At 37.5% G+C, this 27991-nt stretch overlaps 2 protein-coding genes and 1 long non-coding RNA gene across 9 annotated transcripts in view; 2 read left to right on the forward strand and 1 right to left on the reverse strand.

The window, feature by feature from the left end:
• The window catches only part of ANKAR (ankyrin and armadillo repeat containing), a 77448-nt gene extending 67772 nt beyond the window's left edge, over positions 1–9676 (forward strand). Inside the window, exons 18-23 of the mRNA XM_015110530.3 lie at positions 614–772; positions 1501–1618; positions 4252–4361; positions 6017–6216; positions 7809–7855; positions 9409–9676. Of these exons, the coding sequence (XP_014966016.3) occupies positions 614–772; positions 1501–1618; positions 4252–4361; positions 6017–6216; positions 7809–7855; positions 9409–9656 (882 nt within the window). The 3' untranslated portion in view covers positions 9657–9676. The remainder of the gene's footprint in view (positions 1–613; positions 773–1500; positions 1619–4251; positions 4362–6016; positions 6217–7808; positions 7856–9408) is intronic.
• OSGEPL1 (O-sialoglycoprotein endopeptidase like 1) lies at positions 8940–25158 on the reverse strand. Of its 7 annotated transcripts, none has more exons than XM_077956471.1 (9): positions 25051–25158; positions 23763–24003; positions 18213–18595; positions 17194–17398; positions 16969–17117; positions 15915–16045; positions 15719–15790; positions 13599–13705; positions 8940–10372 (listed from the first exon to the last, which is right to left on the reverse strand). In XM_077956471.1, the coding sequence occupies exons 3-8, from the start codon at positions 18378–18380 to the stop codon at positions 13627–13629; spliced, it is 804 nt and encodes a 267-aa protein (XP_077812597.1). In that variant the 5' UTR covers positions 18381–18595; positions 23763–24003; positions 25051–25158; the 3' UTR covers positions 8940–10372; positions 13599–13626.
• On the forward strand, positions 25146–27934 carry LOC144333435 (uncharacterized). Its single transcript, XR_013402081.1, has 2 exons — positions 25146–25359; positions 27230–27934. It is a non-coding gene; the product is annotated as an uncharacterized LOC144333435 (long non-coding RNA).
• The last annotated feature ends 57 nt before the right edge of the window (positions 27935–27991 follow it).

A 27991-nucleotide genomic window follows, 5' to 3' on the forward strand; every position in this document is an offset into this window, starting at 1 on the left:
AAAGAAAGAAAAGAAAATTCACTAAGATTAATGAGTTCTTTCTGTGTGTCCTACATTGTTCAAATAACATAAAATTACAATATATTAAATTATTTAAATATTAAAAATAAGATTTAGTAATAATATTTTATCTTTTGAATCTTTCTAGAAGGTCTACCATACTTATATGTCTCTGGCAAGCAGACTAATTCTACAGAAGAAACTAGCTTTTGCTGTTTGCCTAGCCTCAGAATGTTAAAATGTGATTCTTCAGAATACATTATTTTTCTCCTATTCTTCCTTAAAATATAGTACAATGACCTCAAAAAAAAAAAAATAGTACAATGGAATTTTACAAATGAATTTAAGAGATGATATGGAATACCCAACAATGTACGGAATGCAATAGATAACATGCTATACAAGGGAAGTTTTGATTTATCAACTATACTTTGAAATGTTGAAAGTTATAACATTCTGGAGTAACTCTATTATCTCTTTTCCCTAGTAATGTCGTATTTTACTCCCAGTGATAAGAATGCAATATATTTTAATGAGCAAGAATTCAAAGTCTATTATGTTGAGTAACATGATAAATGAAGTTCATTATAATGCATGTTTCTCCTATTTTTAGGATATTTGCTTAAGAGCAGGCTATGCATTAACACTTTTTGCCTTCAATAATCGCTTTCAACAATACTTAATATTGGAAAGTGGAATAATGACCATATCTATTTTTGAACCTTTTCTTGAATCAATAGTTGAAACTGAGAAGGCAATGGCAGCATTTCAGGTATAAAATTGAGATTAATTAACACCTCAAATTAATAAATGTCATTTTGTGAAAACTTGAAAATTACAATGATTTGGAGACCCAGAAAAATGTTTACTTATTTGTAAAAATTTAGTATTTTGCACATAAGCCCCTTCTACCTCATAAAAACTCCATTATCTTGAGGATTTCTTCATTAATATAGAATTTTACAAGTTACAAGACACTTACTGATGCCTTTATACCTCATCTGATGTTTATAACAAGCCTGTAAGGTTGACAATCAGGTAGTACTATTTTCATCACCCCCATATTAAAAGTAAACAGGTAGAAAAACATGTTAGCATCCAAGACAGGTTTTCTAACTGCAAATCTTTAGTTGATCACACTGATCCTTCAACCTAGTAACAACTGTATGTATCTGGGAAGTTTTATTCTCTCTCTTCATTTTCTATCCTGTGCCCTTTAAGAGAAGTGTTTTCTATGAACCCATATTGAAAGAGTGCAAAAGTTGCAAACATTGTAGGAAGAATAATAGTACCCCCTATGATCACTGCTATGACCAGACAAGGACAAATACTCTTAACTCTCCCCACCACTACATGCTGCTTCTATTGAATCCTCTAAACACTCCCTTTACCCTTCTAAGAAGTATCAAAAGAATAAAAAAAATAAAAAATTACAAACGTGTAATTAGAGAAGCTGAGTAGAAAATGTTTAAAGATTCTCTGCTTCTTTTCTGTTTTCAGATTGTTGTATTGGCTAAAGTCATTAGAGATGTGGACCATATTACTTTGTCTGCAAGAGGTGTTACTATTTTAGTTGATTGTCTGTATTCAGTTCAGACTTCTACTATTGTCTTGACAGGTAAGAAATGACTAAAGTTAATTTTAGCCACATAAAACTATTTTCGAAAACAGTTTATGGTACTCTGAATAATAATAAAATAATACACCTGATATCTGCCACCAGTTTAAAGAATGAACTTACGTTTATCTACATGGAACTCCACAGCAAGTCTACACGAAACAATGGATGTCTACTCTGTACCCCAAATAGAAGCCGAGTAACTCTGAACACAGACTTTTTGCTTTCCTAATTACTTTTTCAAACCTTTAACTTTTTTTCCAGGATATAAATGTGAATTCAACTATGAACTACCAACAGCAAAATCAAAAAACTGATTTATAATAGTGGTGGCAGATTTACACAGATATACCTCTGTTTGGTTTCCTTTTGTCCAGTTGTGCACATTTTGCTAATACTGAGAAGTTCTTTACATCGCTGTGCAACAAAGCAAAGCAAGATGGTCCCATAGCATTCTCAACACATTTAATGCTATTGTATAACTGCGTTTACAGCAGACCTAACCCAACAAATCACAAATAGGTGATCAGTAATATTTAATTGACTTGTTATACCACTCTTAAAGTAACATAAGGCAGGGTCAGAATGAGTAATATGCAGTGACTACTACCAATATAAACAAATAAGTATTTGTTTTTTAATTAAAATGGATCACTAAAGGAAACTTCACTTGATGCCATAGAATTCTATTTTTATGAAGTTTATTAGCATGGCAAGGAAGGAAAAATGAAGCAATGAAAACTTTCTGATGGAAACTAGCTAGAAAAAAAGTTTGAAGAAATTATTAAATATGTTTTAATCTAAATATTAATTCAATGTTATAGTAATTCTGTGACTCTGAAAAACAACTGTAGTGGGTTTACACTCCACAATTTTTTTTTTTTTTTTTTTTTGAGACTGAGTCTCACTCTGTTGCCAGGCTGGAGTGCAGTGGTGCAACCTTGGCTCACTGTAACTTCTGCCTCCCAGATTCAAGCGATTCTCCTGCCTCAGCCTCCCAAGTAGCTGGGACTATAGGCGTGCACCACCAAGGCCAGTTAATTTTTGTATTTGTAGTAGAGATGGGTTTCATGGTCTTGATCTCTTGACCTCATGATCCGCCCGCCTCGGCTTCCCAAAGTGCTGGGATTACAGGTATGAACCACTGCACTTGGCCTCCACAAACTCTTATAGGAAATAAATGCCATATTACATTAGCTTTCAAATATTAAATTAATTTCTCCAGGATGAGGAGAAATGAATCTCAGAAATTAATGGACTTTCTCTGCACTCCACAACCAGTCATATGCATGTCCAGGGTATCTCAGGCAAAGCCTGATATTCAGGCCTCAGGTATACTGTAAAATAGCTGATGTGCTTGGTGTCAAGTTGACATGGTTGCCAGAGGAGGCTCCAAAGGCGCAGAAGTTTTTAGGAAACTGTGATTTCTGTTACCAAGAATTCAGTTTTCCTATGTATACTACTTAGCTATTCTCTACTCAGAGTTCCTCCTACTCCTTTAAGAACTATAAACCTTAGTTCTCTTTCTTAGCTGCTCCCTTTGTGTGTTTCCATTTCTAACTTCCCATCTTTAAAGGGTCTTTTTAACTTTAAATAGAGCTTACCTTTAGACAATTTTTGCTTTAGAAGATACAACCCAATTTTCCCCATTCTGAGGCAATAAACACAAGGAATTTCTTGGCTTATAATAGAGGCCAGACAAAAATATAAGGAGAACAAAAACTCACGTCATATCTCAATAAAGTATCCACATACTCCACACACAAATATGAAAATACATTTTTATCTTCAAACAAATATAAATAAAATATTCAGTTGCTAGCTGCACATTTAATTATTGGGACACTTTATTATTTTAAATCTGAAAACATTTCTTTTCTATGGTAAAAACTTCAGTGATTTTAAACCTCAATATGCAATACATTGCTTGATTTTAAAGTATTAATAAGGCTTAACTCAAAGCCATTTCAACTGCAAAAAGGACATATTAATTTTTTTTTTTTTTGAGACAGAGTTTCACTCTTGTTGCCTAGGCTGGAGTACAATGGCATGATCTCTGCTCACCGCAACCTCTGCCTCCCAGGTACAAGTGATTCTCCTGCCTCAGCCTCCCGAGTAGCTGGGATTACAGGCATGTACCACCACGCCCGGCTAATTTGTGTATTTTTAGTAGAGATGGGGTTTCTCCATGTTGGTCAGGCTGGTCTCAAACTCCCGAACTCACGTGATCTGCCCACCTCAGCCTTCCAAAGGGCTGGGATTACAGGCGTGAGCCACCACGCCCGGCCTAAATTTTCTTATGATAATTAAATCATTATGTTCATAGTTATTTTTAAAACCCTAAAAACTTCAAAACAAAATATATTCTGAAGATATGGGAGAAAGGAAACCTCTAATTTTGAAATTTTTCCACCCTTACATAAACCTATTTAACTTATACTATTTGTGACAGAAAACCAAACTGTAATTTTGGGGAGTTTATTCTATATTTACATATGCATGCTTTTTCTCAGTGCTGCTTCATTGACAGAGATGTCTTGTGACACAAACCTTTTTCAGTGCTATGTGCAATTAATGAAAGTATTATGTTTATATCAGTTAAATAACAAGCATTTTTCTTGTTTAATTTATAGGGAATTTAATAGCAAGCCTGGCTCATTCTAGAGCTGGTATCCCAGAAGCATTTACCACATTAGGAACAATCCAACGGCTCTGCTATCATTTGTACTCAGGAACAGAAGAGGTAAAAACAAGCAAAAACTAATTCTAAAATTAAATATGCTAAAAATATAGTTTACCTCTCTTTCTGTGGACTAATTTTTCCACTGATTGACTGTTACATAGTTCTTATTACTAACTCAAAATTACATGACTGTGTTATATATGTAATATAGTTCTTGTTACTAATTAGTCATACATATCTGCCATCCACAATTTTAATTCCTATAAAAATATATATTTGTTTTAACCCTAAGACTTAAAACTAGGATTTTAATCACAAAAGCAGTATAAAACAACTGTAATTAAAGATTTAAAAAGAACTACCTGTTCAAATTAGTTTCTGATTTAGAAAACAAAAACAAAACCCTACAAAATAGGTCATCTTAATCCTGGAATTAAGAGTCAATCTATAAGTACGTTGATGACAAAGAAATTTATAATTAAAATCTTTGCTAGTTATCTAACGAAAACTGGTGACTCTGATTTAAGTTATTTCTATGATTTGAAATGAATGAAAATGGAATCCATAGGATAGTTTTCCTTATATGTCAAGCAGGGTTAGAAGTAAGGGTGTGTGAAAAGAGGCCGTGCTGGTCACAGCAGTGGCTTCCTCTGAGTGTTCTCCTACTCTCTTCCACTAAGGTCTAAAGCAGTTTTACTGCACCTTTAGGGTATATCAGAATCACTTGGAGGGCCTATTATATTGCTTGGCCCCATTCCTAGAGTTTCTGAGCCAACACATTTGAGGTGGACCCTAGAATTTGCATTTCGAACAAGTTCCCAGCAGCTGAACCACAGGTCCAGGGTTCAAGATGTAGAAGACATATGAGCATACAGAGCAACCAGATGCCAACATAAAGAAAACTTTTTATGCTACTATCATATTCCCTACAACTGGCCAGGAGCATACTTTAATTAATCATATGACCAACCTATGGGTCATAGACAGAGGGTATTTTCTTCAAAGAACTATTTTTTCTAGAGTCCTGTGGCCTGATACTTGTGCTTCTTTCTTTGTTTATGCCAGTGGAAAAGTGAGTTGCTTTTGTAACATCTGAATGTTTAAAAAATTTTTTTTTTCTAAGTAATAAATAAATAAATAAATAAATGAGTTGCTTTCTCTAAGATTTCTGTTACCAAGAGTTCAGCTTTCCTATGTGTACCACTTAGCTATTCTCCAAAGTGTCTGCTCCTACTCCTTTGAGAACTGTAAACAAAATAATTAAATAAGAGTTTCTAGGAATGGAACCCAGGCATAATTGTCAAAGATATACGAGTGATGCCAATGCATTGTCAGGGTTGCACTCCACTGCCTTAGTTCAAACTCAAAGATTCTTTCTTTGGTGGCACATTAGAATTACCTCACACAAACACACACGCGCGCGTACGTGCGCCCAGATTCTACCCTGAAAGGATTCTGATTTAGTTGGTGGGCTTTATTTATTTATTTATTTTTAAACACTCCAGGTGGTTCTAAAATGCAGTGAAGATTGAGAACAACTCTATAAAAATATGGCAGTTAAGCTTCCAGCTATACATTGCCACTTGTTTGCATACATATTTGCTTACACTTGTTCCCTCCCTCACAGAGACTTTCCTATGAAGTAGCTAATTAGAACATTAAGATATTTTAAGAACAAAGCCCACTGGTTAAGAAAGAATTGTTTCTTCATTTAGGTTCGTGCAGCTTGTTCCTCTGCTCTGGGCTACTTAACATACAATGCAAATGCTTTCCGCATCCTATTCAAAGAATGCAGGAATAAACCTAATCAGTTCATTCGCATAAAAAATAATATCAGCAGAGATGCAAGTATTAACCCAGCATTTTTAAAGGAATTTCAAATGCAACAAACACTGGTGGGACTTCCTTCCTTAAGGTATGGTCCTATGTTAGAAGTTGCAGTAGTGAAATCATTGAAAGGAGACTTTAATGAGGTTTAGTAAGATCCAACAAGAGGAACTATTCTTGATATGAACATATCTCCTGTATAGCAGACGATAAACTTCATTCTAAATGACCATTGCCAAAACCTGTTTTAATTCCAACTCAGCACCAGAGTTGTGGGTGCAGACAAGAATACACCTAGATCTTGGAGATCCTCTCTGGCCAAGATTATTCACATTTTAGAAAGTTTTGGGGAGACTGGTTACCACAACATCTGATTCAAGAAGTCATTTTTTTAGCAGACTAGGGATACATTTGAGAGTTCTAAGACAAGATCACCACCCCGACCTTAGCATCAAATGGGTCTTCTGGACCAGATCCAAAGCTAGGCCAAATTCCCAGGGTGGAAACAGGGCTAAATTAGACTTAGTGGTTAGAGTTACAGTGAAGTTTGCCAGGAATTTATTCAGAGGATTTCAACTCATGTTGTGGTTTCACCATGAACTTAAGTCCCCACAAAAGGGGAGGAGAGGAGAATCTCTTTACTATGGGTATGTTTCCTCTTCTGCAAATGTAGCTGAATTACAAGTCTTCTCTCCAAGTAGTGGTATTCATACATAGGAAATAGAACTACACAAGATATGTTAACTCTATGATAATGGAAGAGAATAGGATCCAATAATGCATCCGAATAGGATCCATGTACAAACATAGATTCTACATCAATTTTTAAGTACAGAGAATGATGAGTACACCTTTGGAGCCACTTTAATTCTTTGAAAAGCTGAAAGTCTAAAATGGGTGACCTAATTTTATGATAAGCCAGCGAACCTAAATTATAACTGTTGTAATTGATAATTCTTTTTTTTTTTTTTTTTTTTTTTTGAGACGGAGTCTGGCTCTGTCGCCCAGGCTGGAGTGCAGTGGCGCGATCTCGGCTCACTGCAAGCTCCGCCTCCCGGGTTCACGCCATTCTCCTGCCTCAGCCTCCCGAGTAGCTGGGACTACAGGCGCCCACAACCGCGCCCGGCTAATTTTTTGTATTTTTTTTTTTAGTAGAGACGGGGTTTCACCGTGGTCTCGATCTCCTGACCTTGTGATCCGCCCGCCTCGGCCTCCCAAAGTGCTGGGATTACAGGCGTGAGCCACCGCGCCCGGCCGTAATTGATAATTCTAAATAATTTTCATTGGTTCGAGGAATTAAATAATGTAAGTAGTATTTTACACAGTCACTCCCACGGCTAGCCCATGTGATGACTTTGTGGGAATTAGAAAAATATACCCCTTTCTCAGACCTATCTTCTTCAAAACCCAGCTGAAGTGTCTTTTCTTCTGTAACACTTTCCCTGATCACTTCAAGAAGATTTAATGTTCCAAATGTTTGGAGTAAATAAGTGAGTAAATGAGTGACTGAATATAAAATACTTACAGGTAACATGCAGAGTTAGTGGAGGAACATGTATGAATTAGGCCATCAGGCATTAAACCTGGTACCGTAAGTCTTCATATATTTCTTCATATATTTTTTCTGGGTGTATTAGGTCTTCATTTATTTTAATAACGACAAAAATGTTTTCCTTTTAGTCTGGAGAAGAATGGAGGACCATCCATAATTCCTATCTTTAAAAAAGGTAATTGATTTTTTTTTTTTTTAATCTATGAAGTACCTTCTAGCCTAGACACTTTATAATTCTGTATTCCATCTCTAAAAATTCAAAATGTAGGCTGAGCACAGTGGCTCATGCCTGTAATCCCAGCACTTTGGGAGGCCGAGGCAGGTAGATCACTTGAGGTCAGGAGTTCAAGATCAGCCTAGCCAATATGGTGAAACCCCATCTCTACTAAAAATAATAATAATAGTAAAAATTAGCCAGGCATGGTGGTGCATGCCTGTAATCCCAGCTACTTGGGAGGTTGAGGCAGGAGAATCACTTGAACCTGGGAGGCAGAGGCTGCAGTCAGCTGAGATCGAACCACTACACTCTGACCTGGGTGACAGAGTGAGACTCCATCTCAAAAAAAAAAAAAAAAAAGTAGAAGGTACCCCCCCAAAAAAGTTTACCTGCATACTTTTCTTTTGTAATTATGTCTACCTAAAATATCTTCCTAATTATAAGTCCATGTTAATCATTTTCTGTAAGGCCTTCCCTACCAGTATCACTTGAAAGTGACTCCTGTCTTATTTTGCTTTTCTCAAACCATGCATAGAAATAAGTCATTATTTAAACGACCTGTAAATATGACTTAAATTATGATCCTGCTATTGCTGTTTTATATACAACTTACCTATCTGAATTCTCGGGGCAGAGACCACATTTTTTCCATTGATACTCTATATAGTTTTGTACATAGTTGGTACATTACACTTGAATGGATTAGATCTGCAGAGATCAGAGTCCAGATCTCATATTATTTATCCCTTCCTATTAGATATGTAATAGGGAATATAAATTACTTATTAATTTCACATACATGCTTAGTGCCTTTTCATGTAGGACCAAAATCAGTCTTACTTGATATGTTGTCCTATTACGAAAATCAAGGATAGAAACATTCAGAAGTCAAGATCAGTTTGCTAGAGTCATAAACAGAAAGGGAGAGAATTTAAAACGACAGTAAAAGGAGAGGAAACAATTTCATGTATTCAGCAAGTATATGAGGGAAGCTAGGTATGTGGGGAGGTGATATAGAAATATATATAGAATATCATGAGTAGAAGAACATCCATTTTTTATATAGCTTCTTGAATGTAAGAGTAATTTACACAAAAGAATAAAATCAGTTCACTTTTTCTTCACTTTAACAATGGTTTCTAAACAACAATCTGTTTATCAGTCATGATCTGATGAAGTTTTCACAGGTTTGTGGCAACATAAGAAAAAATAAGGACAAGGTAACACGTTTCTGGTAAAATTAATTCATTCAATGTCAAGTCCATCATTTTGAGATAATGCCTTTTACACTTTCTTTTGGTGCTAAAATATTCTTTATTTTACATAATTATGTTTAAAGTAGTATTTGTTCTTTTATTGGTGCTAACTTAACAAAACAAGCCAGCAAGCTACTGATCTGTTCTCTTAGTATGTTTTAGTTATGTAAAGAAAATAGAACTACATAGAACTAGAAGTAATGAGACTATACCTAGGGCTCTCAGGAGAGACATTTAATTGTGGCTAATTTTTAGGGAAGGATCACCGAAGAAAATTAAAACCTAAAATTCAACCAAGAGATTCTTTGACTTTATTACCTCCTGTAACTAACTTCATGGGACTCTTCAAAGCAACAAAAAAGACCAAGGATTCCCATAATATTTTTTCTTTTTCATCTACAATTACATCAGATATCACAAATGTATCAAGACCAAGAATAGTGTGTTTGAACCAACTTGGGAAACATGTCCAGAAAGCCAACCCAGAGCCTGCAGAAGGCTAATAAAACATTTTAGCATGAAAGGATTCCTGAGCCATCTTTTAAATTTTTTTTTATTTTTAATAATGGTAATATGCAAATAATGTAACTGAATAATCTTTTTGAATGGAAGTTCTTGATCTCGATACTAAGCAGACTTTCCTTAGCATGTCTACGGGAATTTAATATCAGATCAGAATTATGGTTTCAAATAATAAGTAGGATTTCTTTAAAAGAAGGCCTGCACTTAAACCTTAAAATTTATTGACTGACATGAGTGGTATAACTAGTGTATATATCAAGAGTTAACATTTTTAAATTGGCGTGCAAGAGGCCTGATTCAAAGTAGCTCACATGGTAACATTTATTATAATACTGTGATATATTTAGTAATAAATATTACAAATGTATAAGTCTTCTAAGACCCAAAATGTATACTTAAGAAATATTTTGGCTAGGCATGGTGGCTCACACCTGTAATCCCAGCACTTCTGGAGGCCAAGGTGGGAGGATCACTTGAACTCAGCAGTTCAGGACCAGTTCGGGCAACATGGCAAGAGCCTGTCTCTACAAAAAATAGAAATAAAGTTGGCTGGGCGTGGACATGCACACCTGTAGTCCCAGCTATTCAAGAGGTTAAGGCAGGAGGATTGCTTGAGTTCAGGAAGTCAGAGTTGCAGTGAGTTGTGATCTTGCTACTGTAGATCTCTTGCTACCAGCCGAGGTCCGAGAGTGAGACCCTGTCTCAAAAAAAAAAAAAAAAAAAAAAAGGTCTGAGAGTCAGTGGATGAAGCAGAAAAGAAAAATTTAAAAAGAAAATAAAAATTTTTTACAAGGGAAAAAAAGTTTTATTTAAAAATAAAATCCGAAATCACTGCCCATCAAGTACATAAGTATGGGTTTTATAGCTAACAGTGTTGCTCATTCTCCCTATTTATAGAGTGTCTTTGGTTTGCAACTGGAAAAGGTAATAGTCTTATGTGGCTTAGAACCATATGATGTCTTTGCTCAAACAGCAATGTCTGCTTCTCCTATTTTACAGCTGCAGACAAATATGATACAAACACCTGGCTTCACCGTGTACTTTATCTTACTTATTTATTTATTTTTTTGAGATAGAATCTCGCTCTGTCACCCAGGCTGGAGTGCAGTGGCAAGATCTCGGCTCACTTCGCCTCCTGGGTTCAGGCAATTCTGCCTCAGCCTCTTGAGTAGCTGGGATTACAGGCACCTGCCACCACGCCTGGCTAATTTTTGTATTTTTAGTAGAGATGAGGTTTCACCATGTTGGCCAGGCTGGTCTTGAACTCCTGACATCAGGCGATCTGCCTGCCTTGGCCTCCCAAAGTGCTGGGATTACAGGTGTGAGCCACTGCGCCTGGCTTCACTGTTTACTTTAAAGCTCCCCTTTTCTCCATCCACTTGCTGAATTGCCTTCATACAGTCTGAGGGTCTTGCTGTAATCCATTCTCTACCTGGGCTGCAGTAAGCATTGAAAGTATATATTAATTAGCAGCTATTTTCCCCGATATGTACTTAGGGCTTTCTATGTGCCAGAGTCCAAAGTCAGTGAGTGAGTGAGTGGGTGAATGAATGATTATTTATTTATTTATTTATTTATTTATTTGACAGGGTCTTGCTCTATTACCCAGGCTGGAGGGCAATAGTACAATCATAGCTCACTGTAGCCTATAACTCCTGGGTTCAAAGCAATCATCCCACCTCAGCCTTCTGAGTGGCTAGGGCTACAGGTCCTCGGTCTCTGTTATGCTGAGTGTGGTGGTACAGACCTGTAGCCTTAGCTACTCAGGAGGCTGAGGTCTCTGCTGTGTTGCCCAGGCTGGTCCCAAATTCCTGGCCTCAAGTGATCCTCCTCCCTTGGCCTCCCAAAGCACTAGGATGAGCTACCATGCAAAGCCTGTGTTCTTAACCACTGAAAAATAAGAGACGTCTTTAATCTTCATATTTAATTCTAAATTATCTTAATGGTGCTGAGTCACAACTTTCTGGTGGATTGACTAAAATATAGGAAATGCGGAGGGAAATGGTCTATTTTATACTAGAAAGGGATACATATTCAAGTAATAAATTGTGTTATCCAGCACCATTAAGGATAAGAATTCATAACAATGGAAATATTAAGCTTCTGTAGATATTTTAAAAAGCCTTTAGAGAGCAACTTTTGAGCTCTGAAACTGGTTTCAGGTAGGCTCAAGACTATATTTTAGGACTATTTTCCGGTTATCAGAGTTCCTTTGCATTCAATTCCAGATATTTCCTGAGTATCTTGGCCTAGCCAGACCATCCTACCACTCCTAAAATGTATACTACTTCTCCTATAAATCCCCCCCCATAAAGATTATTTTTATTGGCCGGGCATGGTGGCTCATGCCTGTAATCCCAGCACTTTGGGAGGCCGAGGTGGGTGGATCACGTGGTCAGGAGTTCGAGACCAGCCTGGCCAGCATGGTGAAACCCCATCTCTACTAAAAATACAAAAAATGAGCTGGGCATGGTGGTGCTTGCCTGTAGTCCCAGCTACTCGGGAGGCTGAGGCAGGAGAACTGCTTGAACTTGGCAGACGGAGGTTGCAGTGAGCCGAGATCGAGCCATTGCATTCCAGCCTGGACAACAGAGTGAGATTCTGTCTCAAAAAAAAAAAAAAAAAAAAAAAAAGGTTACTTTTATTATTCCACGGTTTTTGTTTTTTTTTTTAAAGGATGTGTGAGAAGTCAGGCCCTGGAGGCTGAAGTTGGAGGATTACATGAGCCTAGGAGTTCTAGTCCAGCCTGGGCAACATAGCAAGATGCTGCCTAGAAAAACAAAAATAAAAAATTATGTATGAGAAAGGTCTCCAGATATAGAGGGTTATATTCAAAGAATTGTACATTTAGTTACTTTAATCAAGACAGAAAAACAGTGATAATCTTACAATATTTGCAGTACAAAGTTTGGATTAAAAAAAATTATCCAAAAAAACTCCCTCATTTATTTCCATCTGATTATATACAATTTCTCAAATAACTGATGTAAAAGTATATGGACAACTAAAGCGTACAATACATACTTGAGGGATTACTTACATGTCAAAATTGTAAAACCTCAAATTATATGAATTTTTAAAAATGCATAGACATCCTGTTTACTCCAGAGAGGATACCTAATCATGAACTCTTAAAATTAATAACATACTATGTTAGAGAAACCCAGCTTTTGTCTTGATTTGGAAATGTCTGCTTTGACATGACTTTGATCTAAAATTGCTTTCTCATGCACATTTGTAATCCCAGCACTTTGGGAGGCCGAGGCAGGCGGATTGCCTGAGCTCAGGAGTTCAAGACCACCTTGGGCAACATGGTGAAACCCTCTCTCTACTGAAAATACAAAAAATTAGCCAGGCGTGGTGGTGGGCTCCTGTAGTCCCAGCTACTCAGGAGGCTGAGGCAGGAGAATTACTTGGACCCAGAGTAGAGGTTGCATGCAGTAAGCCGAGATGACACCACTGCACTCCAGCCTGGGTGACAGAGGGAGATTATCTCCAAAAAATAATGATGATTAAAAAAAAAATAAAACTGCTCTCTCATTATAAAGTCAGGTTCTTGTTTCAGTAGGAGTTAAAAAGGAGCTTCTCCTATCCTGATTTGAGGAAGTGGGAGAAAGTCCTACGCCTGGATGATACAGGGCCAGAATTCAGCAAAATTACTGTATTTCTTCCAAAGTGTTTCTTTCTACCTGCCAACATCAATACATTCCTTTCTCAAAAGATGTTTTATTTTGGTTTTTAATAATTAAAAAAAAAAATATGTTCCCTTGTAAGGCTTTAATACAGTACAGTATCTCAGAAGAGCAGGTAAAACATCAAACATAAAAAGAAAATAAGAAAGTCTTGATGAATAATTAATATTATATATCTTCTACAATTTGATACACAAAATAATAAAAACTTAATTTTAACATTAACGCTACCTTTAGGGACTTTTTTGAACAGCAGAAATCATATCTCCATTTTTAATTGTGGTACTTTTATGGCAGCTTCTCCAACTTCTTTTGATATGTCTACTCCAAGAGGACATCTACATCATAAGCAGACAAATCATATTATTTATTTGCTTCATGATCCATCACTAGTTCTGCAGACTATTTGCTTAGAATTATGACAATATAAATATCAAATGTTTAATTCATCATATGTGGTAATGATTCTTAAATACTTACAAATATACCGGGACCTCAAGTCAGGATAATGAAAGCTAGTCTCAATAAGAAATCTAACTTTTGAGATGTTCTTGAAAGAAAGTTTTACTGCTCTTAAATACTGTAAATAAGTTAAAAACATAAAATGAAATATAAAAATAATGAAAAATGTCTTATAATTCTCTACAAAGCTGAAAAGGTAAAAACATTTTTGCCATACAGCTAAAGTCAAACCTGTGTCCATTCACATTTTAGAAATGTCCTAGGTTTCTATAGGTTCTTCTCTGAAGTTTAAAAAGCTGCCTTGCCCCTTTTCTACCATCCTTTGCCATTACTAGCCAAAGAGGTCTTAGTTCCTGCTGTCTTTTTCTGTTCCTCCTCAGTAACTAATTTTTGCTTCAGATTTCTGCTTTTCTACCATGTTGTCCAAGATAAGACTTTGCTTTGACTGAATCCCAACCTGGAAAAAGCCATCATCTCCAGCCTCAACACTGTCACAAGGTGACACAACTGAATCAGAGGATATACTCTATCTGAGACAAGGTATCAAAGGGATGCCTTCCAGTACTACTAACTCAATTCAGTTCATTCATGATCAGCATACATGTAATTCATGTATAGCACAACTGTCAAGTTACGGAATATAATGCTGACAGTTGTGTGTGTGTGTGTTTTTTTTTTTTTGAGATGGAGTCTCGCTCTGTCACCCAGGCTGGAGTGCAGTGGTGTGACCTCAGCTTACTACAACCTCCACCTCGAGGATTCAAGCAATTCTCCTGCCTCAGCCTCCCGAGTAGCTGCGATTACAGGCGCCTGCCACTACACCTGGCTAATTTTTGTATTTTCAGTAGAGATGGGGTTTCACCATGTTGGCCAGGCTGGTCTTGAACTCCTAACTTCAGGTGATCTGCCCGCCTCAGCCTCCCAAAGTGCTGGGATTACAGGCATGAGCCACTGTGCCTGGCCAGTGCTGACAAGTTAAAACATCAGATGAAACAGTGTTCAAAATATAATTATGTTAGATTATGAAAATAATTCTTTTACTATTCCAGAATTAACTTATAACAGAATTTGATAGTAATTTGAAAAACCAGCCAGGCAATGGTGGCTCACACCTGTCATCCCAGAATTTTGGGAGGCTGAGGTGGGTGGAACACTTGAGGCCTGGAGTTTGAGAACAGCCTGGCCAACATGGCAAAACCCAAAAACTAAAAATACAAAAAATTAGCTGGGCACAGCTGTGTGAACCTATAATCCCAGCTACTCAGGAGGCTGAGGCATGACAGTCACTTGAATGCGGGAAGCAGAGGTTGCAGTAAGCCGAGAATGCACCACTGCACTCTAGCCTGGGTGACACAGTGAGACTCTTTAAAAAAAAAAAAAAAAAAAAAAAAGTAAAAGAAAAAGCTGTGCTATTCACTGGAACTTTGATTTGGGAGAGGAAATAAGGCTTGCAGGAAACAGCTATCTTTTGGCCAATTCTCAGCTGCCTGTGTGAAAGCATAATCACAACCCACTCTCACACCTGAATGCTTTCTGCATGTTTTCCTTAAATTTCCCAGCATACCTGCTGGTTCTGAGATGTTCCTGACATTGCCAAAGTCCAGGCCATGGACACAGTTTACATTCTAGTTCCAAAGGAGGGAATTCATCACTCTTATTCATGACCTGTTTCTAACTCACCTAAACTTGTCAAGATTTTTATAATTTGATACTATAGCAAAAATATTTCTCATATGGTATCAACCTTAACTAGGTTCATGAAAGAAATTTATGTAACTTTCCTTCAAGTACCACCAGAATGTCAATGAAAACCTCATATATAAAGGCAAAATCCAGGCTTTGTCTTAAGTAATGTAACTTGCATAAAGATCATGAATGATATCACATACTTTGGTTCATAGCGGATGCCTTCTATGTCATGTAAAATGCCCAAGCCAGCACGTAGTCTTTCAATACCGTTCCTAAATAAGAATCATTAAAATAAAATCAATAGCTCCAAGATCTGAAGGAAGAAGGTTTAGTATGATAAAACGGCAATTAATATTTACATAGTTACGAGTGAAGCACATATATCCTGTGGCCTACCATGCAATCATAATGCCATTATCAGTGCACAGTCTGGGAGGAGGACACAACAAAGTGCACTGTGTTGCGTTTGTTAAAATTTCCAGAGCTCTGCGGACATAGAAGTTACTTGCAACACCACCAGATGCAACCTGAAGGAATTGAGAAAACCAAAATAACTATCATATATGGATAGGAACCAAGCTGTTAATTAAACCTGGGGAAAATATCAGCATTATACAATAATAAACTATCCCATTTTGAGATTGGTAATGGGCAAATGATATATCTATATAATAAAAATTTGGAAAGAAAAAAATTACTAACAATTCTAATAGCATACAAACATTACTAGCATTTTTGTATATTTTCTTCCAACCTTTCATCTAAATATTTATTTAATATAATCACAATCATAGAACATCATTTTAGACTCTGAATTTATTAAATATTTTGTGCATTTTACTACATAACTCTGAAAAGATTATTCTTTGATATCCAAGTAAAATTCCATCTATGAATTACCACCATTTAAACATTTTCCCACTTTAGTTTATAATTTTTAAATGAATAAAGTTTAAGCTACAGTTAAACAGGATGTTTGTCTCAAGGCTTTTAAACACAATTAAAGGGATTTCAGCTGGTACAATATAGTGGATTTATCAACATAAGTGTCACGAAAGTTGGTATACCACCTCCCACTGCTAAATTTGACTGGCTTATTAAAAAACAAACAAAGGAATTTCATCAAAGGATGAAGGAAATCCATCTATTTTTCTAAAAATAGTGATAGCAGTTACTGCATTTACTTTCTTTATTGTAAGCCCTCTTTTAAATCCAACAAGAGGATGCGATCTTAGACTTATGAGCCATAGAAGCTATACAGATGTCCCATGAAGCTGCCAAACTAGTACAAGAAATGGCTGTTAGTCTTTCCTATCCTGCATAATTTCATACTGTCAGGGCTAGCATAGGGCATAAAGATCTGTTCATCCTAAACACCAGGTCAAGGTCTTGGGAAAAAAGTAACATATTGCAAAGTGTAACTATTACTTTAAAATGAGATAAAACTTACCAGTACTGCATTATTTTGAGGTAACAAGTCTCTCTGCTTACAAAACAGAATAGCCCGATGTGTTCTTTTCACAATATGACATGCCATTGTGTGCTGTACTGTGGCAGCAATGTCTGCAGCTGAAGACAGGACTTGCCCCTCCTCAATACCTGCAGAAATGAGCAGGCATTTTTAGGCACAATCCAGGAACATTTATCTGTTCAACTTTACTAATTAGAAATATACCTTCCTCTTTTTCCTTTTTCATTATTCTTTTATTAGTAACTTGTTGAAGTCCAGTAAAAGAAAAATCACAGTTTTTAGCATGATGCAAGGGAGGTTTGATGTCAAAATGAAATCTATTTCCTTGTTTGGCCAAATGTTCTATGGCTTTCCCACCACTCATGGTGGAGCACTCTGGATGTTTTATTAAAGAAAGTCTTCTTGCCACCTATCAAAAAATTATATTTTTTTAGAGTCATAAAATTAAATACTTTGAAACGAAAAGATGCAAAGGAAATGAATTGAAAATTACTAACAAAACAAAACCCCCCTGAATGAATAAAACATGCTATACTTTGGCAAATATAGACTACAGCTGATATTCAGGTAAGCAGACAACTCTGCTCCTTATGATGACCCGAACAATAAGAGGCCAATCACTGCCCCATCTACGTTTGCTCTTCTATTGGGGTTGGAAAATAGGCTTGAAGTTGACAATGACTGCTTAATGATGAATGTCAATAATAAGAACTTGTCCTATACTTTCTTCCTATTATTTCACTGTGGAAAGCAGTGTTTTTATATATATGGCAGTAGCCTCTGTAGTATTCTAAAACAAAGGGCGGGGGGGGGGGACCCTACCTGTCTATGGTGTCAGCAATTGTGATTTAATTCTGTGCATTGCATCTTTAATGTCATGTTAATCTATATATGTTCTCTTATTTTACCTTTTTTGCAGTATGTTAGTTTACAAAGCACGTTCTTTCACATATATTATTTGACAAAATACATAACTGTATCTGCAAACTATTTCAGCTTTTATGTACAGATATGAACCTCTTAACATTTTATTAGGAAAGGCTAAGAATTATACAATTGTGTACTACTCTTTGTATTTTTTCTTACCATTGTGAATTTTTTTCAGTTTATTAAGATATCATTCAGAAATATTTAGGTGAATGGTGGTAGCACATCGATTGCTACTTAGTTGAAATGGACAACGTAACAAAAAAGAATGGAGAAATTAATTCTTAAATAATTACCTTGTCAAGCATGTCACCTGGTGCTATGTCCAAAGACTTTCCAAGAAGCAGAAAATCTGAAACTCCTTGAACTAATGCCAATAGACAGTGACCTCCAGAAATCAAAAGAACTAAAAAAGGAAATTCTACTTTATTGGTCAACCTAATAGTAAGTGCATGAGCCTCCATATGATGAATGGGAATGAATGGCTTTTTTAACTGTCCTACCAGCTGTAAGCTAAATGATAAGCCCACTCCCAGGCTTAAAGCAAGTCCTGGTTTTATGGTAGTTGCAATTGCTGAGAGGTCACTTGGTGAGATTCTACTGGCAGAAAGAGCTTCTTGTACTATTCGTTGAATATTGTCTCTGTGAAGCTGTTGAGCTACTGCAGGAACAATCCCACCTGTTCTGAAAGAAAGACAGCTTTTTGTAGTTTTAAGATTGTAAAAATGAGGAAAACTGATAATATATTACAGTTAAAGGCATGTCTTCAAGTTAATCATTACATAGCTAAGTCAAATATTTTCTAATTGTGTGCCTTCTAACACAGCACACTATGGTTAAAACTCAGTAAGCAGTAATTAAGGGGATAATGTTTCTGACTTTTTCAACTTATGCACAACAAAATCCCATGGATTTGTTTGTTGACAAATGAAATCACCAAAATAATCTTGCAAAGCATTCCAGACAAGTTTTGAGCATGGGAAGGACAGGAAAAAATTGTATTTAAGGAAAATTAATTTCCTTGCTGACAGAAGAATTTAAGAGAGATTACAGTGAAAGTATTTGTGTAAAATGATTATATCTTAAACTGGGTGATTGTGGAAATGGAAAGAAAGGGACAGAGAACCTTAAGAACTGTAATAACTAATTGAATTGAATATAAGGGGACAGGGGGACTAAGGCATCAAAGTTTGTTCAGCTATTCAGCTGGAATGACTGGGAGAAAAGAAATTCTAAAAGACAAACATGAAGACAGTTTTATAAAGAAGATGAGTTTATTTTAAAACACATTCCAATTGAGGTCACAGCAGGACAGCAGATGGCTTGCAATCCTGAAATACAGTTTGGGAATCTGGTGCTCAGAGTTGGTAATTTGGATTTTTGGTCCATGTAGGATGGTGGATGGCCACTCCAGATGTCAAGTGTAAAGAACTAAGAGACAAATTTGCTAGCAACAAATTTGCTACCATGTGATTGATTTACAATATGAGAACTAGAGCAATAAAATAGAGTCTGCAAATTGCCCTGCTAGTTTCAAAAAAAAATCTTCAAATATTTGATGTTGCAAGACCTACTAGTTCTATGTGTAGAAATGAAAATCCTCAGTAAGTGCATTCAATGAATATTTGCTGAGTAATTAAAATATTGTTTCAGGCAATGAGGGGGATATAAATGAAATGATCTGATTTCAACACATCCACATTGTAATATAATTTTCCTTAATTCTTCAAAGCTACTTTTTCTCTTATATTCCTCATCTTTGTTAGTGGCATCAGATAACCCTTGGGTTTCAAAGTTCATCTTTACTTCCTTTCTCTCCTTCACTCTCCCCATTTAAGTTTATCACCACTCCCACTGCCAAGTCTCGAAAGCCCTCATCTCAGTCTAATTTATTCAACAGTCTTCTAATTGTACTTTCCTAACTACATCCTTTGATCCTTAAAGTCCATCCTATATTGCTGCCAGAGAATACTCTAAAGCACAGTGCTACTCCTGTTATTCCCCTACTCAAAACCTTTAGTTTCGTGGAATTTGGGAGGCATCAAATCTAAATTATCTCCCTGCCACTCATTCCTTCCTTCTCTGTCTTGCCTCCCTTCTTTCCTTTCTATGCCTTTTCTGTGTATTTTATCTTCCAGGGATTATGCTAAACACTAGGGCCAAATAAGAACATGGCTTTATTCTCAAAGAATTAATAATAACAATGTATTTTTGTCTTACTATGATTTGTAGACAGTATGGAGTGTGGATTAGGGAACAAAGCTAATAAAGAGGCAGGGAAACCACTGAGGCTTGAAGCTATAGCCAAGAGTCTATGCAAAAGACAATAAAGGATTGAACTCAATCAGTGAGAAAGCAGAGGAAAGTTGCAAAAAATATTTGGGAGATGGATTTACTATGAATGACTGATTTGGATGTGGAATGGTGAGGGAGAATTCAAGGATGTCCTTCAGGTTTCTGGCTTGGAAAAAGGGACTCCTCCTGCCAAGTAATCCTCTATTACTGCACTTGCCATTCTGTTTCACAATGGTCTGCTTACTGTCTTCTTCACTTTTACTGATAGTAGTAGTAGAACTACTATTGTTACTAATAGCTAGCTTGTATTCAGCTGTTGCTATTCATCAAGAATGCCCCAAAAGCTTTAAAGGAATTCACACTTAATATTCACAACACTAATTTGAATTAGTGGTAATTATTATCATTTAACAGATAAGGAAACTGAGGCACAAAAAATTGTGCACAGTATCAAATGTAGTAAACGGCTGAACCAGAATATAAGCCTAGTAAATGGCTGAACCAGAATATAAGCCTACACTCTAACCCACTTATATGGCGAGCTGTTCAAAGGCAAGGGTCATATGTCTCATTTATATTTGCACCCCCAATGCCCCAAGTATTGCCTGGCAGCTATAGGTATTCAAAAAATGCTGAGATGCGCCAGGTGAATGGTATCACTGAAGCCTATTTGCCCAGTAGTCTCCTTAAGTGACCTATGGTCTAGCTAAACTGAATGTCCAGTACTTCTCACTTCTTTGCCTTTGCTGACAATGCTCACTTAGTGATATGGTTTGAATCTGTGTCCCTGCCCAAATCTCATGTAGAATGGTAATTCCCAGTGTTGGAGATGGGGCCTGGTGGGAGGCAACTACATCATGGGGGCATATTTTCCCCTTGGTACTGTGTCACCATAGTCAATGAGTTCTCATGAGATCTGGTTGTTTAAAAGTGTGGGCCAAGCGCGGTGGTTCACGCCTGTAATCCCAGGACTTTGGGAGGCCTAGGCGGGTGGATCACTTGAGGTCGGGAGTTCGAGACCAACCTGACCAACACAGAGAAACCCCACCTCTACTAAAAATACAAAATTAGCCGGTCATGGTGGAGCATGCCTATAATCCCAGCTACCCGGAGGCTGAGCGGGGAGAATCGCTTGAATCCAGGAGGCAGAGGTTGTGGTGAGCCGAGATCACACCATTGCACTCTGGCCTGGGCAACAAGAGTGAAACTCCATCTCAAAAAAAAAAAAAAAAAGTGTGTAGCACCTCACCCCTCTCTTTCGGTCCTGCTCCTGCCATGTAAGATGCCTACTCCCACTTTGCCTTCCCTCATGAGTAAAAGCTCCCTGGGGCCTCCCCAGAAGCAGATGCTGCCATGTTTCCTACACAGCCTGTGGAAACGTGAACCAATTAAACCTCTTTTCTTTATAAATTACCCAGTCTCAGGTATTTCTTTATAGCAATGCAAGAATGAACTAACACAGCCAGTTTATAATATTCTTTCCATCTCCATTCACTGAAGGCCTAACGAAAGGCCACTGAACACCTGTGATGTGTCAAACATTGTGTTGGGCACTAGGTATAGCATAGTGATTAATATAGACATGGCCCCTGTCACCATGGCACTTAGACTCTACTGCGATGATACATACACAAGCAAATGTATAAATTGTGAAAATATTACAAAGAAAACATGCAGGATATGATGATACAGAATAAACAGGATGGGAGTACCTAATTTAGATAAAGTGGTCAGGGTAGTCCTTTCTGTGCCATTAACGTTTACATGTTCAAAAGTTCAGTGCACTCAGGAAAAACTGAAAGGACTGTGAAGGCACGGTAATACTAGTTACTGTCTGCACCACTTGTTTTACCTTATGCTGCCTTGCACTATTAATTTTCCTTGTAGGTCTAGACATCATGTCTCCATAATCAAGTTAAGCTTCCTGAAACCAAGGACTTTGCAGTACTTCACAGTGCCTTACTAATATCCAACACAGTCCCTTTCACATAGTTATTGTTTGAGGCTTAATCTGCCTCTTTACATATATCATTTCTAACGCCACCCTCCCGTAATTCTATAAGGCAGATGTTATTTTATTTACTTATTATTATTTTTTGAGACAGAGTCTCCCTCTGTCACCCAGGCTGAAGTCCAGTGGTGTGATCTCGGCTCACTGCAAGCTCCGCCTCCCGGGTTCATGCCATTCTCCTGCCTCAGCCTCCTGAGTAGCTGGGACTACAGGCGCCCACCACCACGCCCAACTAATTTTTTTTTTGTATTTTTAGTAGAGACGGGGCTTCACCATGTTAGCCAGGATGGTCTCAATCTCCTGACCTCGTGATTGCCCGCCTTAGCCTCCCAAAGTGCTGGGATTACAGGCGTGAGCCACTGCGCCCAGCCAATTTTCCTATTTTACTGATGTGAAAACAGAATCAGAGAGGATATGGAACTTGCCTACAGTTACAGAGCCAATACCAAGTGCTTAATTCAGGATTCAAATACAGGACTGTCATTCCAAAATACCAGGCTTTTTCACTATTCAGATGTTGTCAATTGATAGCTTAAAGGCATACTCATCTGTAGAGTATTTTAATATATTTTAAATTAGCTACTAATTTTAAAAATCTGGAAATACAACATTAAAAATCTGGATTTCCGGCCAGGCGCAGTGGCTCACGCCTGTAATCCCCACACTTTGGGAGGCTGAGGCAGGTGGATCACGAGGTCAGGAGATCGAGACCATCATGGCCAACATGGTGAAACCCTGTCTCTACTAAAATACAAAAAAATTAGCTGGGCGTGGTGATGCGCGCAGGTAGTCCCAGCTACTTGGGAGGCTGAGACGGGAATCGCTTGAACGCGGGAGCCGGAGGTTGCAGTGAGCTGAGATCATGCCACTGTACTCCAGCCTGGTGACAGAGTGAGACTCTGTCTTACACACACACAAAAAATCTGGATTTCCATTTTCTCTTGAAAACTGTAATAATCTAATAACACAGGTCCTGCATTCCCGCATGACAACTGGCTAGAGCTGAGTGGTGACTTCCTCCAGACATTTTCCACTTTTTATCTTGTCCATTTATTGAGGTAACCTGCCTGGTGGTCCTCCACAAACATCTCAGTTTACAATCCTTGCACCATTCTATGCTTTAATACAACAGTGTATTATTATTTATTTAAGTACTAACACAATTTATATGTATAAATATGAACAGGATTTTTTTTTTCAATGACTAACACAGTTTTCCTAGGACTTCAGCTGAGACCATGAAACATAGAAGTGGAGAAAAGAAGGAATGCATTACTGAAGGAAAATCATCGATAAATACTGAAGCTGGGAATGAGCTCAGTATCTTTTGGCAACAGGATTAGTTAAGGTTGGGACCTTATTGTGAAGACCCTTAAAAGCCAAGATGAGGTGTTTGAGGTTTTCTAAATAGCAGTTATTAAAAGTGTTTGCAAAAAGGAATAAGACAGCAGCTCCTGAAAACTTTTATATATGACAAATACAAAAGAATGATTTTACTTTTTCCAAAAAAGTGGAAATGACTAAGATAATGTCTACTTACTTTAAATGAACTTCAGTTTGGGAATGTATTGCTTCTCCCAACACATTTCCAGTTTCATCCACCACAGCAGCTGCTGTATCATCACAACTGGTTTCAATTCCCAATACTATTTTGTGAAGAAATAGTGTTCCAGGATGAAAATTAAAACTTCTTAAAAATTCATAAACTTTCCTTTTTGATGGTTTAAAAAAAACTCCTGCTGTCTTATTCAAGATTAGCATACTGACTCTATAGATAATTCCTGAAACAGAATTACAGAAACAACTTATTATTTGCATCTGACATTAGCCAGCTTATTTTTCAATATATAATTTTATAGAATTACAGGACAGTTTGTAAAAACTCACCAAAATTTTGTAAAGGCTATAGCAACATGTGAATATAAATAATATTATGAATGAATATAATATTCTCCAAGGGGGAAAACGGGTCAGATATAAAATTTTTTAGTATTATTATTACTTGCATGCTGTTCCTACCAAAAGACTTATTATTAAGACAGCTAATATACAGTACGATAATATACAGTATGACAGCTAATATACAGTACGAGTCCTCTGAAAAGTGCTATTTATTTTCTGACAGCTAAAATTAAGACAAAATATGGATTTTTCTAACAAGAATCAAACAACAAAGGCAGATGGAACAGATAAAAATACTGTTAATGTATTCTATTTCCTAAAAACACCTTTCAAAATAAAACTGGATCATTTGGTTCAAAAACAAGAGTTAACATAAACACACACACCAACTGCAACCTAACACCTATTTTATCCTTAATTACAATCTTTGAAATTAAATCTCCACTTTTTGCTATAGGTTTTGTCATAACAAGGATCTTCCCAAATCCTTTTCCCCCAAAATAATAGCAGCCCATCACTAAAGCACACTAGTATTTTCACACTGCGAAGTACCTAATTTCATGCCCCCATATCATCCGTTATAAAACTTTCTGGGTGTTAAAGCAGGTTCTTTCTCCACCACACTAAAGGGACACAGGGCATCCTAGGGATTAGAGATGAGCGACCTATTTGCAGAGGGCAGTTGCGGCAAGTGCAGCCCAGACAGACACAACGTGGAGGAATTAGATGTGCATTAACAAAATCTGGACAGGGAGGATTGTGCGAAGCACTACCCTTTCGGGCCAAGAAAGCTGCAGTGTGAACCCACGTGACTTGGGTAGCGCTGGTCTCCGGTAGGCTCTAAGGCGGCGAAGGGCGCAAACTGGAACCGCTTTTCCAGATGCGCAAAAGCGTCAGTGGGGTGAAGAGTGAGCAATTTCACCCACCTTCCTTTTGGGCGGTAGTAGCCAGCACTTGTCTCCTTTCCCTAGTAAAGACTGTCGACTGCCCTTATTGCTGCAGGAGAAAACCCGAACCTGGCGCCCGGAAGTGATGTCATCGACACCGTGCAAGGTCCCTTCCAGAGCTAGCTGCTGTTTCACTGGAGAGCCGCACGCTTAGTGAAGAAAAGCTTAAAGGCCGTCTTTGCTCGAAACGCTCTCTGTGCGCGCCCGCATTTCCCCCCAGATTTGCAGGTGATGAGAGTTCTGTAAAATTACACAGCTAGTGACTGATCCAGCGGAGACCGAATACAGGTTTGTCTGACTACACAACATCAAGTTCCAAACACTAAGCTACATTAAAAAGTAATTTTTTTTTTTTTGCCCTTGGCTGGAATTTGGTTGCTACTGTGAGAAAAGGATGGGGTAGATTATTCGTCATTCTATTTTTAAGGGAATTATCACCAAATCTAAAGGTAGGGGTGAGGTACCTGATACTTGTATCGGAGAAATAGGATGGAATCTAGCGGCGCCCCCTAGCAGGAGTCCCAGAGAACGGAAGTGTTTCTGGTCGGACAGTGTAAACCGTTTCTCCCACTTCACTAGGAAGAAAGGGACTGGCTTATTTTTACAATTAAAACAAAACAAAACTCGGGAGACTGAGGCAGGAGAACTGCTTGAACTGGGACCCGGGAGGCGGAGGTAGCAGTAAGCCGAGATCGCGCCACTGCACTCTAGCCTGATCTACAGAGGGAGACTGTCTCAAAAAAAAAAAAAAAAAAAAAAAAAAAAGGCTGTGGTAAATATTCAGTTGCCTTAAAAAATCCTATTTTCATAATGCATTTTATTGTCCTTGCTTACTATGTACACGAAATTCAGCATGGTATGTTTTCAGAGTCTTGCACCTGCTTTTTCTTTTTTTTTCTTTTATTGGTTTGTGAACTTTGTTTTGAACATTGTTTGAACAGATTTAGTTCAAGAGTCAGTCTTCTCCCACGCTGGTATTTAAGATTTTAGTAAGCAAGGACCTTAGAATCCACTGTTGTACAGGGCTGGCATATATACCTGCACTTTGCACGTTGTGAAGCTCTGGGTATAAAAGATGAGTAAATCCCATAACAACATGTTGGGAAGCCAGAGTACAGTCTAGAGGTAGATACAGATAAATAAGTAAATAATTGCCAGAATATGGTTGAGGTTTTTTAGTTGGAATTTGTGTTTTTCAAAAATTTCATTTATGTATAACAATAACAATAATGATAAAGTGGCACTATGTACCAGGCACCTGTTGTAGATTAATTTCTTTCACAATCCCATGAAGTAGTCTCTGTCCTCATTTTACAGGCAACTGGGCCACAGATTTTGGGTGCTTTGGAGGTCACACAACTAGGAAAAGCAAAGCTAGGATTAGAAGTCAGGCCATCTGGCACTGGAGTCTGTTTTCTTAACTGCTAGAAGAGAAAATAACTCACATTTTCTCTAGGGTGCACTGTTGGCCTAAAAAAGGAAAAAAAGAAAAATTAAAACCTAAAGGTTAAGAAAAATTAGTCATACTGTTAGAGGGGTCAGAGGTTATTTCTGTTATACACTGGAATCCAGTTTGAACATAAAACCTTTCACATCAGGTATTATTTTTCTTACAATTCCAATTATGTTCAGCAGGTGTATCCCAATGCTCTTCTGTGCTGTCAAGACAAGCAAGATCCTGTGTGTGCTATCATTGGTAGATTCCTCATCTAGGCACTCTTGGCCAGTGTTGAGTCCAAATGCTGTATTATGTGAAACAGGAGAACTCTAGGGCACATTAGTAAGGAATTTTATCTTTCCCTTGACCAAATATATGTGAAGTGGCACTTATACAAGTCCCATGTATTTAGCAAAGGTGTACATTTTGTATGTTCTTATTGTAACATAGGAGAGGGTTATTGGGGGAAAGGCATGTATGCTGAGTCCTGTCTGTACTTTTATGCAGATACAGCTAGAATGCCACTCATGGGCATTCTCAACAAATATGGCCTATGTAAGCTTAACATAAATCAAGAGTTCCAGCTGTATCTAGATATGCTTATTTTGTCTCAGATACTGTGTGTCTAACTTTCCATTTGTAGCCTTCAGAGGAAAATTGTATTATTAATACATATTATATATTAATACATAGAAGAATCTTCTTTTTCTTTTTTTTTAGATGGAGTCTCACTCTGTCACCAGGCTGGAGTGCAGTGGTGTCATCTCAGCTCACTGCAACCTCCACCTCTTGGGTTCAAGCGATTCTCCTGCCTCAGCCTTCCGAGTAGCTGGGACTACAGGTGCCTGCCACCATGCCCAGCTAATTTTTGTATTTTTAGTAGGGATGACATTTCACTGTGTTGGCTAGGCTGGTTTCGAACTCCTGACCTCGTGATGCAGCTGCCTCGACTTCCCAAAGTGCTGGAATTACAGGCGTGAGCCACTGCGCCTGGCCCAAATCTTAATTTTCAATATTTATTTCCTAATTATGTTCTACTAGGTTAGGTTTTATTTTCATTTATTACAGATTTATTGGGTTATTTCCTTTGTGCTAGGAACTTTATTAGTTATTAAGCATACAGATAAGGTCCATTGTCTGTTCTCAAGGATCTGAGTCTATAGGCAGAAGACAAAATGCAATACAGAATTATGGAAATGTGAATGGAAAGTGCATTCAGAGAGGGGTATTACTTGGGGAAAGCCACGTTTGCTTGCCACAGATGTATGCACAGCCTGGCAGGCCCATAGTATGATTACTTAAGTTTCAATATCTGATTATTTTATAGGCTTGAAATTGGTTTATCAGGTCTGGAAGTGACTAGACTTGGGAGTACTGAGTTACCCACCACAAATTGCTAATAAAATGGTGTGTAAAAGCCATTAATACTAATATATTCGTTTATGAGAAATGCAATTATGGAGGAGCTAGGATAGTTGAGTT

Source organism: Macaca mulatta, chromosome 12 (assembly GCF_049350105.2).
Source record: "Macaca mulatta isolate MMU2019108-1 chromosome 12, T2T-MMU8v2.0, whole genome shotgun sequence".
Lineage (NCBI taxonomy): Eukaryota > Metazoa > Chordata > Mammalia > Primates > Cercopithecidae > Macaca > Macaca mulatta.